Genomic DNA, 20,705 nt, shown 5'->3' on the forward strand with positions numbered 1-20,705 from the left:
GATCTTAAGCCAGCTTGTGGTCAATTCTGCCTGCCTTGGAACTCACCCTTCAGGGCATTGGGCTCCCCTCTGTCTCAGGGAAGGTTGAAAAATGCCATTCAAGAGTCAAGTAGTAAAATTGGAGACCCCAAGAGCCCACCTGGTAGTCTACCTTCCTGTGGTTAAAGTGGTACCTACGGTCCAAGACAAAGTTCCTTTTACTTTCCCCTTTCTTTTCTCAAGCAGAAGGAGTTTGCCCCATTACCACCATGGCTGGTATTTTGCTGAGTCTCTCCTGAAGCCAGCAAGTCTCAGAGGCTCACTCAAGGCCCTTGATGTAGTACCTGAGTGTGGCTGCTAGTTATTCAGAGCCCAAGGCTCTTCAGTGAGTAGATGTTGAACGCTGTTAGGACTGGGTCCTTTCCTTCAAAGAAGTGGGCTTCCTTCTGCCCCAGGGTATATCTAGAAAAGTTGTCTGGGAGCTGGGGCCTGGAACTGGGGCTTTATGACTCTGACTGGTGCCCTATCTTGCTGTGGCTGAACTGGCATCCAAGACTGGCTAAGACAAAATCCTCCCCGCTCTTCCCTCTCCCCTCCTCAAGCAGAAGGAAGAGGTGACTTTTGGAGTGTGAGCTGTGTAGCCTAAGGTTAGAGGAGGGTTGATGCAAGCACTCCCTTAGCTGCCCCAGCTGGTGTCTCAGTTTTCACTGCCCCCACTCCCACTGCCCAGTCCACCCACTGTCTTTGGGCCTAGTTCAGCACGAGGACTCACCCAAGAGTTGCAGTCCTTATGGCCTAGACTGCCTTTCAACTTTACTTGGAGACAGAGAGTTCTACAGCCCTTGGTGGTGAGGTTGCAGGAATTCAAGTTTGGACCACTGGGGTCAGTAATTCTCCTCTGGTTAGTCTGGTTTAAATGTTCACTCCGCGGGTGGGGGACAGCTTAATTTGGTTTTCTTTCTGTTCTGTTCTAATAGTACATCACTGAGGTCAATGCCTCACAACTGCTGTGTTCCCCCTCCCCAGTTCCCAGGGATGCTCTCAGCATGACACTGGGGGTGGGAGAAGGGTGGCATTGGCAATTCAGGGCTGTTTTTTCTATCTCTTCAGTGCCTCTTCCAGAGATATGAAGTTAAAACCAAGTACTATGGAAGTTCACTTGATTTTTGGTTCTCATGAAGGTGTTTTTTCTGTGTATACAGTTGTTAAATTGGTGTCTTTGAGAGAGGGGTCATAGGGACAATCAGTAAAGCCCTCTATTCTGCCATCTTTCTCATCCTGTAGATCTGTAGTATATTTTGAAATATATCTTTGTAGTATATTTTGAAGTCAGGTACTGTGATGCTTCCTGGTGTTTTCTTATATGGGCCAGTTTGTAGAGTCCTAAAGCAATTATTATAACATCAAAGATCACTGATCAGAAATCACCATAACAGGTATAATGATGATGGGAAAGTTTGAAATATTGTGAGAATTACCAATGTGACACAGCAACATGAAGTGGGCACATGCTGTTGGAAAAATGACACTGACATGCTCCACAGACAGTTGTTAGAAACCTAAAATTTACCAAAAAAAAAAAAAACATACAATATCTGTAAACAGAATAAAGTACATCACAAGAAAATGAGGTTGACCTGTACCTGCCAGTACCCAGGTAATTAGTCTACTAGGAATAAGTAGTAATAGAAAAACTAATTAAACACAGAAATTTAAAAAATATGATCTTCTCAGGACACAAAACCATGGGAAAGATGGCCCATGTCCATAGATTGACAGGATTAATATTGCTGAAATGAAAATACTCCCCAAAGCAATTTGCAGATTCAATGCAATCCCTATCAAAATACTAATGACATTCTTCACAGAAATGGGAAAAAGATTATAATATTCATATAAAACCATAAAAGACCTCAAATAGCCTAAGCAATTCTGAGCAAAAAGTAAAAAGCTGGAGGCATCACACTACTAGACTTCCAAATTTACTACAAAGCTATAGTAACCCAAACAGCATGGTAGTGGCATAAAAACAGACAGACAAAAGGTACAGAATACAGAGCCCAGATATAAAGCCACATGCTTACAACCAACTCAACTTCAACAAAGACACCAAGAACATATGATGCTGAAAAGACAGACTTTTCAATAAATAGTGCTAGGAAAGCTGGATAAGTATGTGCAGAAGAATGAAACTAGAGTCCTATATCTTACCACACACAAAACTAAATCAAAAATGGGCTAAAGACTTGAATCTGGCTGGGCAAGGTGGCTCACGCCCATAATCCCCAGAACTTTAGGAGGCCGAGGCAGGTGGATCACTTGAGGTAAGGGGTTTGAGACCAGCTTGGACAACATGGTGAAACCCCATCTCTTCTAAAAATTCAACTGTTAGCCTGGTGTGGTGGCACACACATATAATCTCAGCTACTCAGGAGACTGAGACATGAGAATCACTTGAACCCAGTAAGTGGAAGTTACCAAGATTGTGCCATTTCTCTTCAGCCTGGGCCTGGGCAACAGAATGAGACTCTGTCTAATACACACACACACACACACACACACACACACACACACACACACTTGAATCTATGACCATAAACTGAAACCATCAGAAAACATTGGGAAAATGCTTCAGGACATGGTCTGGGCAAAGATTTCTTGAGTAAGATCTCAAAACCACAAGAACCAAAGCAAAAATGAACCATTGGGATTACACCAAGTTAAAAAAGGTCTGTATAACAAAGAAAGTTATCGACCAAGTGAAGTGAAAGCCCACAGAATAGCAGAAAATATTTGCAAACTGTCCAATTGACAAGGGAGTAATAACCAGAATACATAAGGAGCTCGAAAAACTTAATAACAAACAATCTGATTTAAAAATGGACAAATAACCTACATAGGTATTTCTCAAAAGAAGACACAAAAATGGCCAGCAGACATGTGAAAATATACTTACAATGAATTATCAGAGAAATACAAATCAAAACCACAATGCAGTATCATCTCATCTCAGTTAAAATGGCTGTGATCAAAAAGACAGGCTTGAGTGGATGCTAGCAAAGAGGTGGAGAAAGGGGAATCATTGTACACTGTTGGTGGGAATGTATATTACTACAGCCACTACAGAGAACAGTATGGAGTTCCTCAAAATCTTAAAGATATAACTACTATATGATCCAAGTATTCTACCCCTGGGGAAAGTGAGAGGAGAGAGAGAGAGAGAAAGAAATAATCGGTACATCAAAGAGATATATCTAGATGCTCATGTATATTGCAGCACAAGTCACCATAGTCAAAATATGGATTTAGTCTAAGTGCTCATCAGTGGATGAATGGATAAGAAAATTGTGGTATATGTGTAGGATGGAATATTATCCAGCCATAAGAAGAATGAAATCCTGTCATTTGCAGCAACATGGATGAGACTGGAGGCCATTATGTTAAATGAGATAAGCCAGGCACAGAAAGACAAATATTGCATGTTCTCACTCATACATGGGAGCTAAAAATTAGTTCTCATGAGGGTGGCGATTATAGTGATGGTTACCAGAGGGTAGAAGGGAAGGAGGGAATTAAGGGATAATAAAAGAATATAAATGTATTTATTATCACCAAACTGCACACTTACAATTAGTAAAGATAAAACATTATATATGTGTATTTTACCTCAATAAAAGTAAAATTTTAAAATAAAAATCACTTTCTTCTCAGCACTTATTGCTGAGTTATTGTTGGAATAATGAATTAGTACACAAGTAATTCATGTACCTAAGTAAGTAGTAAAATAGAGATAACAAGAAGAGTTCAGTGGAATGTAGAACATAGGGAATGTAGTGTGGTCAGGTATCATTCTGTTGGTGTTGAGTTAACATATTAGTTCTACTTAACTGGGCTTTCCCACGAAACTTGTTACATAGAAACAGCTAACAATCATTTCAATACCAAGTGAAGCCTGCTCCCGAAAGTCATGTTCTTTGCAACTCTCAATTATTGATTTTAGTTGGGATAAGAACTTAGACTGCTAGGTGCTGAGTGTTACCTAGGAAAGAAAAGGTTAAAGGATAACTGGAGATAACTTGACTATCTATGCCATGCCATGATAAAGGAAAATCCTTCCTTATCATTCTACTGTTTTTTAATGGAATAATAAATTGCCACAGAAACCTGGTGGTAAACATGTAATTAGCAACCCAAAGATAGCTAGAATTAGCCAGACCAAGTATTTGATCCCAGGAAGCTGAAGATAACTGGTCTATGCCAGGGAGTTGAATAACCATTTTCCTCAATGCAAAATTCCAACCTCATGTTAGGTATATCACCTCATACAATAGATAGCGACTTTATCCAAGTGAGTAACTGGAGATAAATATATGAAGCCAGTACCTGAAATAGTCATATTCTTCTCAATATTACTTCTTACATCTTAGTGACATAAAATTAGATATTTAGTGGTCCCTAGGCAAACAGTTGAGTAAACAACTAGTAATTACCAGGAAAACTCGTTGAACATAGAAAGTTTAGTAACCACTCCAGTCAATTCCATGCTCTTAATTTTTAGGATTGTTGACTAGGTATTCTGGATATGGTAACTAGAGTTACCTGGGTAAGACTTAAATACGTAATCCTCCATAAAACTAGAATAACTGGTTGAAAGCAAGAGGTATAACATTGCATTCTTCTCAACATTTCTCATTTCTTGTTGCAATAATGAGCTAATTCTGTCAATGGGTAGTAGTACCTAGTTTACTACAAAACGAGAAATAAGAAAAGATTACTAGAATAAATATTTGACACCAGGATGGTGAAAAAAAAAACCAGTCTTTTCAAATAGAAACTCTTATATCCTATGGGATTAATAAGTTAGAATTAGTACTGGCACTATCTCTATGAGATGTGGATTTCATTTTGGGGATGGGGTACATACTCCATAGATGAACTGTTGGGTCAAATGGTAGATCTATATCGATTTTCCAAGGAACCATTATACTGTTTTTCATAATGGCTGTACCAGTTACATGTCTGTCAAAAGAGCGTAAAGATCCCCTTTCTGCACACCCTAAAAGGGTTTCGTTTTCTCCACACGGTTGCCATCATTACTTTTTATCTCTTGACTTTTTGATAATACCCGTCCTAACAGGTGTGGGGTGATAGTTCATTGTGGTTTTCATTTGCGTTTTCTGATTAATTAATGATGTTAAACACATTTTCATATACCTGTTGGGCAGCTGTGGGTTGTCTTTTGAGAATTGTCTATTCAAGTCCTTTGCCTATTTGTTAACCAGACTATTTGCTTTATCTACTATTGAGCTGTGTGAATTCTTTTTTTCTTTTTTTTCTTTTTTTTTTTTTGAGACGGAGTTTTGCTCTTGTTACCCAGGCTGGAGTGCAATGGCAACCTCTGCCTCCTGGGTTCAGGCAATTCTCCTGCCTCAGCCTCCAGAGTAGCTGGGATTACAGGCACACGTCACCGTGCCCAGCTAATTTTTTTTATTTTTAGTAGAGACGGGTTTTCACCATGTTGACCAGGATGGTCTCGATCTCTTGACCTTGTGATCCACCCGCCTCAGCCTCCCAAAGTGTAATTCTTTACATATTTTGTGTAATAACTCGTTACTAGATATATGGTTTGCAAATAGTTTCTCCCAAACCATATCCTGCCTTTTGATTTTGTTGATTCTCGATTGTACACAAGCTTTTAGTTTCCAGCCTGCTCACTTGCCTGGTATATTTCAGCCTCCTAGACTTCCGACAATGTGTGAATATTTGAGACAATTTCTTAGAGTAAACAATGACATATATATATATATAATATTATTCATAAATAAATACGATATAATAGTAAATAGATGTTTATGATAGACGTTACACACACACACACATCCTGTTGATTTAGTTTTCCTTCTCAGAGGAACCCAATCTGATACAGTTACACAGTTGAGCAAGTGTGTTTGCTGATCTTGACTGCTTGAAGCCACATTTGGGGTACTATGTGGACGCTGGTAGAAGGAAAGAAGATGGAAAAGTTCTTTCATAGCATGCAAGAACTGAATGGTCCTCGAAGATCAGCAGAGGAATTTGTAGGAGAGAGAGATGATTGACATCTTCACATAGCCTTACACCTGTCCCAGTTAGCATGGAGGAGGTTGAGGTAGGTCATACAGAAACTGGGTAATGATGGAAGGTGGGAGGGAACAGAATGTACCACTGAATGGGGGGGTCCTGGGGAAACATCTGGAGGAAACACTCTCCCGTGCCACGTGATCTGCTAAAATTGAACATGGGGAGGTTCAGAGGGGTGACAAGTCAGTTTAGGAACTATCTTTAGGAGTGCTATCCATAATCTCCCTTTCTCCAATCACTGCATCTTGCCATCCTCATCAAATGCCACCCCCACCCCCGCACACACTTCCTCGGCCATGTCCTGATGGTGCTGTGTGACGTCTAAGCCCGTCCTTCCCGCCCAGGGCTACCATTGGCTGGGTGGTGGCTTGCTGACCAATCAAAGCTCAGTGATGTGGTCACCACATTGTCCCGGGATCCCGGGTGGGGCATGTACAGGTAAACCAGGCAGCCTGACGTTGATGTTGGAGAGGTTGAGTTGAGCAAGATGGCACCAAATACGAGAGCCTCAGGACCACCAGCCAAGGCCAAGGAGACGTGAAAGAGGAAGTCTTCCTCTGAGGCGAGGCCCAGTACCCCAAAGAAGGTGAGCGACCCACCCGAGCTCCTCCTGGTCTTCCCCTTGACTCCTTCCTCAAGATTCCTGCCCTGTCCTCACCTGGCACAACCCCCAGCCCAGCGCTCACCACTTCTCAGGAAATGTCCCTGTTCCCAGCCTCCTCCATCCTCTCCCCTGACCCGGACAGAGCCCCACTGTGATCTCCCTGTTGTCCTTCCAGACGCCCAAGGAGGGCAAGAGAGGAAAAGCAGGTCCTGTAGGGAGAGGCGGGAAGAAACGTGCCACTGGGAAAAAGATGGCAGCTGTGGGAGCCCCTGAGGCAGGGAGCAGGCCAGCAACACCCGGGCCCAGCAAGACGCCGAGCCAGGAGCTTCCTCCATGCAAAGTGCCTGTGAAGGAGGAGCCAGTGAGTGAGCCCAACCCACTGAGCCAGGAGACCCAGCTGGAGGATCCACTGAACCAGGAGACCCAGCTGGAGGATCCACTGAGTGACGTGATCACCATCTCCACCTCGTGGGATCCACTGAGTGACGTGATCAACATCTCCACCTCGTCGGATCCACCTAGTGACGTGATCAACATCTCCACCTCGTCCGTCAGCAGCGACTAAGTTCAGGCCCAGCCGCCAGGAGACTCGGAGATCTGACCAGCGCAGGGGGCGCCCCCATGCTGATGTCAATAAATCCAATGTGTTGCAAAATGATCCCAGTGACTGTGTTCTCTGATGGTGGGGAGGGAGGGAGGGAGGGAGAGGTGGTATGTGGGGAGGGAGGGAGGGAAGAGAAGGTGGTGTGTGGGGAGGGAGGGACGGAGGAGGAGGTGGTGTGTGGCGAGGGTGGGAGGGAGGAAGAGTTGGTGTATGGGGAGGGAGGAAATAAGGAAGGAACTGGTGGTGTGTGGGGAGGGAAAAAGAAGGAAGGAAGGAAGGAAGAGGTAGTGTGTGGGGAAAGAGGGAAGTTGGGTCCTGCAGGGTTGAGGTCAGAGGGACAATAAGGACTGCATCACAGCTGGGCACTGGAGACTAATTTACCCTTCACAGGATGACTTCACTTCTTATAAGGTTTCTTTCTTCATGCAATCTTGCTAGCTCATACACCAACTACCAAGAACTGGATTCTACCTATTTAGGTTTAATGTTAAAATACCTTTTGGTTTATAGAACCTAGTGGAAGAATAATTTCCATGATCTTTCCTTTCCTTGTTCCCTCCCTACAATCTAATGTAGTTAAGAGGAAAAATTCAAAGTAGAACAAACTCTTGGAAAAAAACCTTTATTTTTAAAACTGAGAAGACAAAAAGTACATTTCATATTTCCATACATTAGGAATATACAGGTCTTTTCCATATATAGTAGGATTTACTATACACAAATATATGTAAATTTATATATAAATAAAATATGCAACTACATGCGAACATATATAGATTATACATTTACGTATAAAATATAAAACAAAATGTATAAATATGGATTATAAATTTATATACAAAATAGATAAATATAAATATAAAGATTATGTATATACACATTAGAAATACACAGGTCTTTTCTCTATATACTAGAACCTACTATGTATATTTATAAATTAACATCTATTTTTACATGTTTATATTTATGTATAGATTACATACATAAATATATTTTACATAAACATGTTTTATATATAAAAATATATATGAATATAAATATTTATATTCAATGTATTTATATTTATATATTTACTTAAATATATATAGATATCAAATCTATATATCAAATCTACCTATAAATATAAATATATAAAAAGATATATAAATATAAAATATGTAGTCTATATATAATCATTTATTTTAGAGGGTAAGGTGATATGATTGTTCACAAAAAGAGAAAGGAAATTATCAAAATGAAGTACAAAATTATCACGATTCAATTCCTAGTTTTCAATAATTGCAATGAGAGAATAACATAGTAAAACTTGCTCTATATGGAAAAGTCCTGTGTATTTCTAATGCAACTATCTATCTGTCTATATATATAAAATACATTTATATATAATTATGTAAACACACAAGTCTTTTCTATATAGAATAGAATTTACTACATTTCTAATGTGTATCTATATATAAAATCTACATATACATACATATTTATAAGGACCCGTGTATTTATATAAATATCTATGTACTTAAATTCTACTATGTATAGAAAAGACCTGTGTATTCAGTTTACAATAGCAAAGACCTGGAACCAACCCAAATGCCCATCAGTGATAGACTGGACAGGGAAAATGTAGCACAAATACACCATAGAATATTATGCAGCCATCCAAAACAATGAGTTCATGTCCTTTGTAGGGACATGAATGAACCTGGAAACCATCATTCTCAGCAAACTGACACAAGAACATAAAATCAAACACCACATGTTCTCACTCATACGTGGGTGTTAAACAATGAGAACACATGGACACAGGGAGAGGAGCACCACACACTGGGGTGTTGAGGGGTAATGGGGGGACAGCGGGGGGTAAGGAGTTGGGGAGAGATAGCAGGGGGAGAGAGGCCAAATATAGGTGAAGGGGAGGAAGGCAGAAAAGCACACTGCCACACGTGTATAACTATGCAAAAATCCCATATGTTCTTCACATGTACCCCAAAACCTAAAATGCAATAAAAAAATACCTGTGTATTTTATAGAAAAATATGTGTATTTCTAATGTGTATATAATTTATATTTATTTATCTGCATATTTTTATATAAATATATGGAATCCATATATATGTGAATAGTTATATGTTTATATATACGTTTTCATGTATTATATTTATATATCTTATATATTTCTAAATAGATATCACATAGAGATTTTATATATTTATACCCTATATAAATATATAAAATATGTAAATATATTTTTATATAATATATAAATATGTAAGTATATCATGTATAACTATATTACATATAAAATATATATTCTATGTATGATCATTTATTTTATAAGGTAGGGTGTATTGTTGAAGCATGATTCATAGGCCAAAGCAGAAAGGGAATTATCATTTTAAGAAGAACAGGGCAAAAAATTATCATGATTCAATTTCTATTTGTTACACAGACAGAATAATTCATTCCCTTTAATCTTATAATGAATAGCACATTAAACTTTAATGTTAATGTGATTATGAAAATATGAATTTTCATATAATAAAGGTTTGAGGTGTAAAGCACTGACTTTACAGGCAGTTTTCATTTGTTACACAGATTGTTCCTACCGCTTTAAAGATGCCAAAATTAATGGTGGCTTGAAGGGCTGGCAGCATCCTTTGAGAAAAAATAAATGAATTCTGTTGCATCCCTGTCCTTGGTGCTGTCAGGACTTCACTTCATTAGCTTAGGAAGGGATTTCAGAGCTTTGTATGTTGAACTTGTAGCTGCCTCCTACGGAACCCTATGAAACCTAGGACGCTGTACCACAGAAACAGGGCCTTGCCCCATGTCCCGAACACCATCATTTTGTGGTATATTTCTTTTGTATTTCATATATGGACATATGATATAAGGACGAGCATGCTTGGTATAACTCAAAGCCTGTGTATTTGCAAGGCTGTATTGACCCTGAACAATAACTATTTGTATGTTATGGACTGGAAACAAGTCGGAATGAAAAGCTCCTGCTGTCTTTTAGGAAAGCCTATTGGCCATGGGTGTATGTCTCTTTCCAAAGGTAGATTGGTGAACTTTCTGCTACAGTTTTTCCATAACGACAGCGTAAAAACGGCAATAAACAGAGTCTTGTCAGTGGTCACTTTGGGGTTTGGTGTATATTAGGGAGCACGTTAGCAGTGTGTTTCAAAATTACATTCAAGAATCCATTTCATGCACCTTATTTTAATGCCATATTTTCATTCAAGTTCTGCAAGCCAAAACAGTCTGTGATCATTATTTTGGCATTTAAAAATATCCATGACACTTAAACCATGTTACTTTCACCATTTCATAGTGGTTGGAGCTTCAGTTGCTATTTGTAGAAAAGCCATCCTGACTAGCTCTTTCACTGGGATTCATGTTGTATTGTGATGATTGGCAGACTCGTGTTTTGGGCATTTTTAGCCTTAGAAAGTGATTATGTTTTGAAATTATAGATGCAAAAATGTCACAGAATTTATTTTCGCAGACTGTTATAATTCATTATAGACAATAAGTGGTTTAATCAGAAATCAACAATTTAAATAATCTTTTAACTTTTCGGAACACTAATAAATACTACATCTTCCTATAAGTTTTTGTTTATTCTACATGTTATATACACAGTTGAATTAGTTAATAAGAGTTTTAAACATTTTTTCTCTTTCTCCAACTACCCACAAGCTCAGGCTTAAAATAAACAGTGGAATAAGTAAAGAAGTAATACATCAGCAAAACTGTAGTTGACTTTTATAATAAAATAATAGATATCTAGCTGACTGATGTTTTTAGGCAAATCTTCCTGTGTCCCTAAAGGGCGGATCCCCTTGACAATAGTCACCAAAAACAGGTAATCTTGATGTTCTCAGCTGTCGAGGACAGTCGGTGGGAACATCTGAAAACACCTTGTACATATTAAAGAGCTAAGCATGAGATGATGTATACATACATATGTCTCTTTCCCATTAAACTGCAGGAAACAGAACACACGGCAGGATGGCCCATGTCGATTCCCCTTGACCATGCAGCTTTCTCTGCTCCTGATACCTGAGAACTTTCCCACCTTTGCTCATTCCCAGCTTCAGATTCCCACAGGTACGGATTGATTTTAACCCCTCGTTAGTACTACCTGAGACACAGAATTGCTCTCAGAAAACACTCTGGAATTGAAAAATGATGGAAAAAGATCAACATGATGGCTGGGTGCCGGAGGCAAGGCCTTCCACTGCTTTGAACCCTGACACTGAGTTCTAGAATAACTGCAGCTCCAGCCTATAGGACATGGGCATGTGTCAGGCAGGCTGTGAAATGCTCCCCACGCACGACCTCACTGCTCCCTCACATCACCCCTATGGATTAATCGGGGCTCTTGAGAGACACCACCAACAGGATATCAGCAAAGATGGATGAGAGCAGATTTATTAAAGGAATTGGAGGGTGAAAAGTCTCAGGACAGGCTGTCTGCTAGCTGGAGCCCTTGGGATCCCAGGAGTGTGCCTCCGTTCACATCCAAAAGCCTCAGAACCAGGGAAGTGGATGGTGTAACTCTCAGTATGAAAAGAGCCTGCAGTTGTGGTGTCCACGGGCAGGAAAAGGAGAGTCCCAGCTCCAGGAGAGAAAGGGAGGAAAGCGCCTTTGCTCTGCCCTGTTTCTTCTATCTGGGCCTCAGAGAATTGGATGGGGCCTGTCTCTACTAAAGGCATCTTCCTCACTCTGTCCACCAGCTCACACCAATCTTCCTGGGAATACCTGCGGGCTCACTCAGAAACAATGCTTTACCAATTCCTGATGTATTCCTTAAGGCAGCCACGTGGACACCTGAAACTAACCATCACACCCTGTAAAATGGGTACTACCCACACTGGACACCTGAGATAGACAGCTTGAGTACCTTTCTTATGGTGCTTATAGGTTACAGAGTCAGGATTAAAACTCAAGTCTGCAAAGATCAAATTCCAAACTCTACCCTCTCAAGGACTGCTGCTCAATGCTGCAGAAGCAGCACTCTATTACACACTGCAGGAGGACTGAAGAGGCACTCGAGGCACGTCCCCTGGTTTAGGGGCCACATCTTAGCTGGCATTCCTGAAAGGAGTCCCCAGAAACAAGTGTGAATTCGCACACTTTATGTGTGCATAAGCGCTACAGAAATTCTAAGAGCAAGATAATTGTAGGCTCAATTCATATGGAGAAGAGTTTTTGTTGTTGTTGTTGTTGTTGTTGTTGTTTTTGAGACAGAGATTCACTCTTGTTGCCCAGGCTGGAGCGCAGTGGTGCAATGTTGGCTCACTGTAATCTTTGTCTCCTGTATTCAAGCGATTCTTTGCTTCAGCCTCCAGAGTAGCTGGGATTACAAGCATATGCCACACAACACTGGGCTAATTTTTGTACTTTTGGCAAAGACGGGGTTTTGCCATGTGGGCCAGGCTTGTCTGGAACTCCTGTCCTCAGGTGACCTACCCACCTCGGCCTCCCAAAGTGCTGGGATTACAGGTGAGAACCACCACGTCTGGCCCGGAAGGATTTATGAAAACAGCTGTTACCTATTTCTTGAAAGAAAATGTTTTTACTGGCAGAAAAGTGTTCTTCTACAGGTTATATACACAGTCAAATTAGTTAATAACTAGTTGAAGGGTTTTGGGGGGTATGGGGCCCTGGACACCGGTCCACGGGAGTGGAGAAAATGCCACGCAGAATAGAAACAGAATTGAGGACGTTTCAGAAAGAGGAGTAAGGAAAAGCGCTAGACTAGCAAGCTGATATGTAATTTTGAATCTTAACTGGATTGAGAATTTGATACAACTCAAAATTAGATAAGAGTAATTGCAGTGAAAAAAAAAAATAGAGAAGAGGCCAGGCGTGGTGGCTCACTCCTGTAATCCCAGTGATTTGGGAGGCAGAGGCTGGTGGATCACCTGAGGTCAGGAGTTCAAGATCAGCCTGGCTAACAAGGTGAAACACTGTCTCTACTAAAATACAAAAGTTAGCCAGATGTGGTGGCATGTGCCAGTAGTCCCAGCTACTCAGAAGGCTAAGGCAGAATAACTGAACACGGGAGGTGGAGGCTGCAGTGAACTAAGATCACGCCACTGCACTTCAGCCTGGAAAAGAAAGCAAGACTCTGTCTCCAAAAAAAAAAAAAAAAGGTTAAGGAGGATAAAAAAAAAAGTATTAATAACAAATTAAATTATTCATTCAAAAATTATTTTTTGGGCACCAACCATGGTCCAGGCAGTGGGCTAGATACTAAGCGAAAAATAATAATCACTGTCATGACTGAGCAATACATGCGAGGCATCCTTAGAATGGTCCTGGAAGATAGATGGGGCTTCCTTATTCCACCCTGAGTTTACAAAAGAGGACCCAGGTATGTCCCACCTGCTGCCAAATAAACCCAGAGGGAGCACACAAAACTCCCAAACCATAGGCTGCCTTTTAGTTTTGTTGACTGTCAACTGTGCAGAAGCTTTTAGATTCCACACTGCTCACCTGCGCTACATATTTCAGCCTTCCAGACCGCCACATTGTGTGAATGTGTGACCATTCCTTACAGTAAACCGTATCATATACATAATATCATTCAGAAACAAATGTGATATGATAGTAGATGTTTATGATGTATATTACACACACACACACACACACACACACAAACACACACACACACAAACACAATACCCTGTTGGGTTAGTTTCTCCTTCTCTGAGGAACCCAGCTTGATACAGATATGCAGCAGAGAGAGTGTGTTTGCTGAGCTTGACCCCCTGAAGCCAGTGCTTTAAACCATGAAAATGAAACATTCAGGGGTACTCTGTGGGCACTGGGATAAGAAAGGGAAATGGATACGTTCTTTCACAGCATCCAAGAAGTGAATGGTCCTCGAGGATCAGCAGAGGAATGTGTAGGAGAGGGAGATGATTGCCATCTTCACAGAGCCTTACACCTGTCCCAGTTAGCATGGAGGAGGTTGAGGTAGGTCATACAGAAACTGGGTAATGATGGAAGGTGGGAGGGAACAGAATGTACCACTGAATGGGGGGGTCCTGGGGAAACATCTGGAGGAAACACCCTCCCGTGCCAAGTGATCTGCCAAAATTGAACATGGGGAGGTGAAGTGGGGTGACATGTCAGTTGGGAACCATCTTTAGGAGTGCTAACCATAATCTCCCTTTCTCCAATCATAGCATCCTGCCTTCCTCATCAAATGCCACCCCACCCCCACACTTCTTCGGCCATGTCCCGGCGGTGCTGTGTGACGTCTAAGCCCGTCCTTCCCGCACAGGGCTACCATTGGCTGGGTGGTGGCATGCTGACCAATCAAAGCTCAGAAACGTGGTTGCCTCATTGTCGTGGACGAAAGGGGCACGTACACGTAGACCAGGCAGCCTGACATTGACGTTGGAGACGCTGAGTTGAGCAAGATGGCGCCAAAGAAGAGAGCTTCGGGACCGCCGGCCAAGGCCGGGGAGACGCGAAAGAGGAAGTCCTCTTCTGAGGCGAGTCCCAGTACCCCGAAGAAGGTGAGTGACCCACCCGAGCTCCTCCTCTTCTTCCCCTTGAATCCTTCCTCAAGATTCCTGCCCTGTCCTCACCTGACACAACCCCCAGCCCGGCCCTCACCACTTCTCAGGAAACGTCCCTGTTCCAAGCCTCCTCCATCCTCTCCCCTGACCCTGACAGAGCCCCACTGTCATCTATATCCCTGTTGTCCTTCCAGATGCCCAAGGAGGGCAAGAGAGGAAAAGCAGGTCCGGGACGGAGAGGCATGAAGAAACGTGCCGCTGGGGAAAAGATGGCAGCCGTGGGAGCCCCTGAGGCAGGGAGTGGGCCAGCACCACCCGGGCCCAGCAAGCCACGGAGCCAGGAGCTTCCTCCGTGCCAAGTGCCTGTGAAGGAGAAGCCCCAGATGCCCAAGGAGGGCAAGAGAGGAAAAGCAGGTCCGGGAGGGAGAGGCAGGAAGAAACGTGCCGCTGGGGAAACGATGGCAGCCGTGGGAGCCCCTGAGGCAGGGAGCGGGCCAGCAACACCTGGGCCCAGCAAGCCACGGAGCCAGGAGCTTCCTCCGTGCCAAGTGCCTGTGAAGGAGAAGCCCCAGATCCCCAAGGAGGGCAAGAGAGGAAAAGCAGGTCCCGGAGAAAGAGGCAGGAAGAAACGTGCCGCTGGGGAAAAGATGGCAGCCGTGGGAGCCCCTGAGGCAGGGAGTGGGCCAGCACCACCCGGGCCCAGCAAGCCACGGAGCCAGGAGCTTCCTCCGTGCCAAGTGCCTGTGAAGGAGAAGCCCCAGATGCCCAAGGAGGGCAAGAGAGGAAAAGCAGGTCCGGGAGGGAGAGGCAGGAAGAAACCTGCCGCTGGGGAAACGATGGCAGCCGTGGGAGCCCCTGAGGCAGGGAGCGGGCCAGCAACACCTGGGCCCAGCAAGCCACGGAGCCAGGAGCTTCCTCCGTGCCAAGTGCCTGTGAAGGAGAAGGCCCAGATGCCCAAGGAGGGCAAGAGAGGAAAAGCAGGTCCCGGAGGGAGAGGCAGGAAGAAACGTGCCGCTGGGGAAAAGATGGCAGCCGTGGGAGCCCCTGAGGCAGGGAGCGGGCCAGCAACACCTGGGCCCAGCAAGCCACAGAGCCAGGAGCTTCCTCCATGCCAAGTGCCTGTGAAGGAGAAGCCAGTGAGCGAGCCCGACCCACTGAGCCAGGAGACCCAGCTGGAGGACCCACTGAACCAGGAGACCCAGCTGGAGGAGCCACTGAGTGACGTAATCACCATCTCCAGCTCGTCTGATCCACCGAGTGACGTAATCACCATCTCCAGCTCGTCGGATCCACCGAGTGACGTGCTCAACTTCTCCACCTCGTCAGTCAGCAGCGACTAAGTTCAGGCCCAGTTGCCAGGAGACCTCAGAGGTCTCACCAGTGGCGGGGGGCGGGGGGTTGGTGCCCCCTTGCTAATGTCAATAAATCGAATGTCCTGCAAAATGATCCCAGTGACTGTGTTCTCTGATGGTGGGGAGGGAGGGAAGGAGGGAGGGAGGGAGGGAGGGAGGGAGGGAGAGGTGATGTGTGGGGGGAGGGGGGAAAAGGGAGGGAGAAAGAGGTGGTGTATGGGGCGGAGGGAAAAATGGGTGGTGTGTGGAGGGGGTAGGAAGTCGGGTCCTACGAGGCTGATGTCAGAGAGACAGGTCACAGCCAGATAGGAGGATAAGGACTGCATCAAAGCTGAGCACTGGAGACAAATTTCCCCTTCACAGGATGACTCCTCGTCTTGTAAGGCTTCTTTCTTCATGCAATCTTGCTAGCTCATACATCAAGTACCAAGAATCAGATTCTACCTACTTAGGTTTCATTGTTAAAGTACCTTTTCATTCATAGAAACCGATGGAAGAATCCTCTTTCCTTTCAGCGTCCCCTCCCTACAATCTAATATAATTAAGAAGAAAAATTCAAAGTAGAGTAAAATCTATTTGAAAAAAGCTATTTTATTTTTGCAACTGAGGAGACAAGAAGTACATTTCATATTTCCATACATTAGAAATACACAGGTCTTTTCTATATATAGTAGAACTTACTATATACAAATATATAAGTAAATGAAATATATACAACTATATTATTTACAAATATATAGATTATATATGTATAAAATATATAAATACAAATATGGATTATATGTCTATAAATACAGATGTCTACATACATTAGAAATACACGTTTTTTCTATATATACTAGAACCTACTATATATTTATATATTAACTTCTTCATATATACATATAGATTATATATAGAAATATTTATATTATATATAAAACATACTTATATGTTATATATAATCATTTAGTTTAGAAGGTAAGGCGTTATGATTGTTGAAGCATGGTTCACAGGCAAAAAGAGAAAGAAAATAACCACTTTAAGAAGAATAAACTACAAAAGTTTTCACTACTCAATACCCAGTTATCCATCATTGCAGTGAGAGAATAATATAGAACTTGCTATGTGTAGAAAAGACCTGTGTATTTGTAATGTCTATATGTGTAATCTACATTCATATATAGTTATATAAATGCACAGGTCTTTTCTATATATAGTAGAATTTGCTACTACTGTATTCCTAATGTGTATATATATATAAAATACATATTTGTAAATATTTTTATACATGGGTTTTTATATAAACACACAGGTCTTTGCTATATACAGAAAAGACCTGTGTATTCCTAATGTGTGCATGTATATATATATGATTTGTATTTATCTTTATATATTTGTATATAATTACCTCTATATATGTATATTTGTATATTATTTTTATATATTTAGGTTTATGTGGCTAGATTTCATATATAGGTTATATATATAAATATTTATATTTTATATAAATTTATCAATACCAAGATAAAATATAAATATATATTTATATTGTTATATAATGTATAAATATAACTATATATCATATATAAAATATATATTCTATTTGTGATCATTTACTTTAGAAGGTAAGGTGTTATGATTGTCGAAGCATGGTTCTCAGGCAAAAGGAGAAAGAAAATTATCATTTTAAAAGGAATAGAGTAAAAAATTATCGCGATTTAATTTCCAGTTGTCAATAATTACATGCACAGAATAACTCATAACCTTTAATCTTATAATGAATAGCACATTAAACTTTTATGTGATTATGGAAACGTGAATTTCCATGTAATAAGGGCGTGGGTTGTGAAGCACTGGCTTTATAGGCAGTTTCCATGTGTTACGCTGTACCACAGAAACAGGGCCTTCCCCCATGTCCTGAACACCATCATTTTGTGGTGTATTTCTTTTGTATTTCATATATGGACATACCATATAAGGACGAGCATGCTTGGTATAACTCAAAGCCTGTGTATTTGCAAGGCTGTATTGACCCCGAACAATAACTATTTGTATGTTATGGACGGGAAACAAGTCCCAGTGAAAAGCTCCTGCTGTCCTTTAGGAAAGCCTATTGGCCGTGGTTGTACGTCTCTTTCCAAAGGGAGGTTGGTGAACTTTCTGCTACAGTTTTTCCATAATGACAGCATAAAAACTGCAATAAACGAAGTCTTGTCAGTGGTCACTTTTGGGCTTGTTGAATATTAGGGAGCACTTTAGCAGTGTGTTTCAAAATTACATTCAATAATTAATTTTGTGTACCTTATTTTAATGCCATATTGCCCTTCAAGCTCTGCAAGCCAAAACGGTCTGTGACGATTCTTTTGGCATATAAAAAATTACACGTGGCCCTTACACCGTGTTTTCTCATCACCTGATGGTAGTTGGAGCTTCAACTGCTATTTATTGGGAACCCATCCTGACTAGCTCTTTCACTGGGGCTTCATGTTTTATTGTGATGATTGGCAGACTGGTGTTTCAGGCATTTTCAGCTTTGAAAAATTACTACGGTTTTGAAATTATAGATGCCAAAGGTCACTGAATTTATTTTCACAAACTTTTAATTCATTATAGACAATAAATGGTTCAATCAGAAATCAATAATTTAAATAATCTTTTAGTTTGTTGGAGCATTCACAAATACTACATCTTCATTTAAGTCTTTCTTTATTCTACATGTTAAATACACAGTAAAATTAGTTAATAAGAGTGTTAAATATTTTCCCTCCTTCTCCAACTACCCACAAGCTCAGGCTTAAAATAAACATTGGAATGAGTAAAGAAGTAATACATCAGCAAAACTGCAGTTGACTTTTATAGTAAAATAATAGATATCAAGCTTCCTGACGTTTTTAGGCAAATCTTCCTGTGTCCCTAAAGGGCGGATCCCCTTGACAACAGTCACCAACAACAGGTAATCTTGATGTTCTCAGCTGTCAAGGACAGTCGGTGGGAAAATTTGAAAACACCTTGTACATATTAAAGAGCTAAGTATGAGATGATGTAGACATACATATGTCTCTTTCTCATTAGACCGCAGGAAACAGAACACACGGCAGGAAGGCTCATGTCGATTCCCCTTGACCATGCAGCTTCCTCTGCTCCTGACTCCTGAGAACTTTCTCACCTTTGCTCACTCCCAGCTTCAGATTCCCACAGGTAAGGATTGATTTTAGCCCCTCGTCAATACTACCTGGGACACCGAATTGCTCTCCAGAAAACACTCTGGAATTGAAAAATGACAGGAAAAGATCAACACGAGGGCTGGGTGCCGGAGGCAAGGCCTTCCACTGTTTTGAGCCCTGACACTAAGCTCTAGAATAGCTGCAGCTGCAGCCTATAGGACATGGGCATGTGTCAGGCAGGCTGTGAAATGCTGCCTGCTCCCCATGCACGACCTCATTGCTCCCTCACATCACCCCTATGGATTAATCGGGGCTCTTGAGAGACACCACCAACAGGATATCAGCAAAGATGGATGAGAGCAGATTTATTAAAGGAATTGGAGGGTGAAAAGTCTCAGCACAGGCTTTCTGCAAGCTGGAGCCCCTGGGATGCCAGGAGTGTGACTCCGTTCACATCCAAAAGCCTCAGAACCAGGGAAGTGGATGGTGTAACTCTCAGTATGAAAAGAGCCTGCAGTTGTGGTGTCCACGGGCAGGAAAAGAAGAGTCCCAGCTCCAGGAGAGAAAGGGAGGAAAGCGCCTTTCCTCTGCCCTGTTTCTTCTATCTGGGCCTCAGAGAATTGGATGGGGCCTGTCTCTACTAAAGGCATCTTCCTCACTCTGTCCACCAGCTCACACCAATCTTCCTGGGAATACCTGCGGGCTCACTCAGAAACAATGCTTTACCAATTCCTGATGTATTCCTTAAGGCAGCCACGTGGACACCTGAAATTAACCATCGCACCCTGTAAAATGGGTACTATCCACACTGGACACCTGAGATAGACAGCTTGAGTACCTTTCTTATGGTGCTTATAGGTTACAGAGTCAGGATTAAAACTCAAGTCTGCAAAGATCAAATTCCAAACTCTACCCTCTCAAGGACTGCTGCTCAATGCTGCAGAAGCAGCACTCTATTACACACTGTAGGAGGACTGAAGAGGCACTCGAGGCACGTCCCCTGGTTTAGGGGCCACATCTTAGCTGGCATTCCTGAAAGGAGTCCCCAGAACCAAGTGTGAATTCGCACACTTTATGTGTGCATAAGCGCTACAGAAATTCTAAGAGCAAGATAATTGTAGGCTCAATTCATATAGAGAAGAGTTTTTGTTTGTTGTTTGTTTGTTTGTTTGTTTGTTTGTTTGTTTTTGAGACAGAGATTCACTCTTGTTGCCCAGGCTGGAGCGCAGTGGTGCAACGTTGGCTCACTGTAATCTTTGTCTCCTGTATTCAAGCGATTCTTTGCTTCAGCCTCCTGAGTAGCTGGGATTACAAGCACCTACCACACCACACTGGGCTAAGTTTTGTCCTTTTGGTAAAGAC

At 42.0% G+C, this 20,705-nt stretch overlaps 1 protein-coding gene across 1 annotated transcript; it reads left to right on the forward strand.

Moving 5' to 3' along the window:
* Nucleotides 1-14,731: 14,731 nt before the first annotated feature.
* LOC118142803 (uncharacterized) lies at nt 14,732-16,280 on the forward strand. Its single transcript, XM_054251025.2, has 2 exons — nt 14,732-14,842; nt 15,040-16,280. Exons 1-2 carry the CDS (start codon nt 14,744-14,746, stop codon nt 16,183-16,185), a joined length of 1,245 nt encoding a protein of 414 aa, XP_054107000.2. The 5' UTR covers nt 14,732-14,743; the 3' UTR covers nt 16,186-16,280.
* Nucleotides 16,281-20,705: the final 4,425 nt, after the last annotated feature.

This window comes from Callithrix jacchus, chromosome X (genome assembly GCF_049354715.1).
Source record: "Callithrix jacchus isolate 240 chromosome X, calJac240_pri, whole genome shotgun sequence".
Lineage (NCBI taxonomy): Eukaryota > Metazoa > Chordata > Mammalia > Primates > Cebidae > Callithrix > Callithrix jacchus.

What these genes read in the sequence shown, in the direction of transcription:
- LOC118142803 (XM_054251025.2), top strand. Translation starts at nt 14,744, where the DNA reads ATGGCGCCAAAGAAGAGAGCTTCGGGACCGCCGGCCAAGGCCGGGGAG. An exon ending in GTCCCAGTACCCCGAAGAAG is followed by an intron (nt 14,843 to 15,039) that starts GTGAGTGACCCA and finishes TTGTCCTTCCAG; the next exon opens with ATGCCCAAGGAGGGCAAGAG.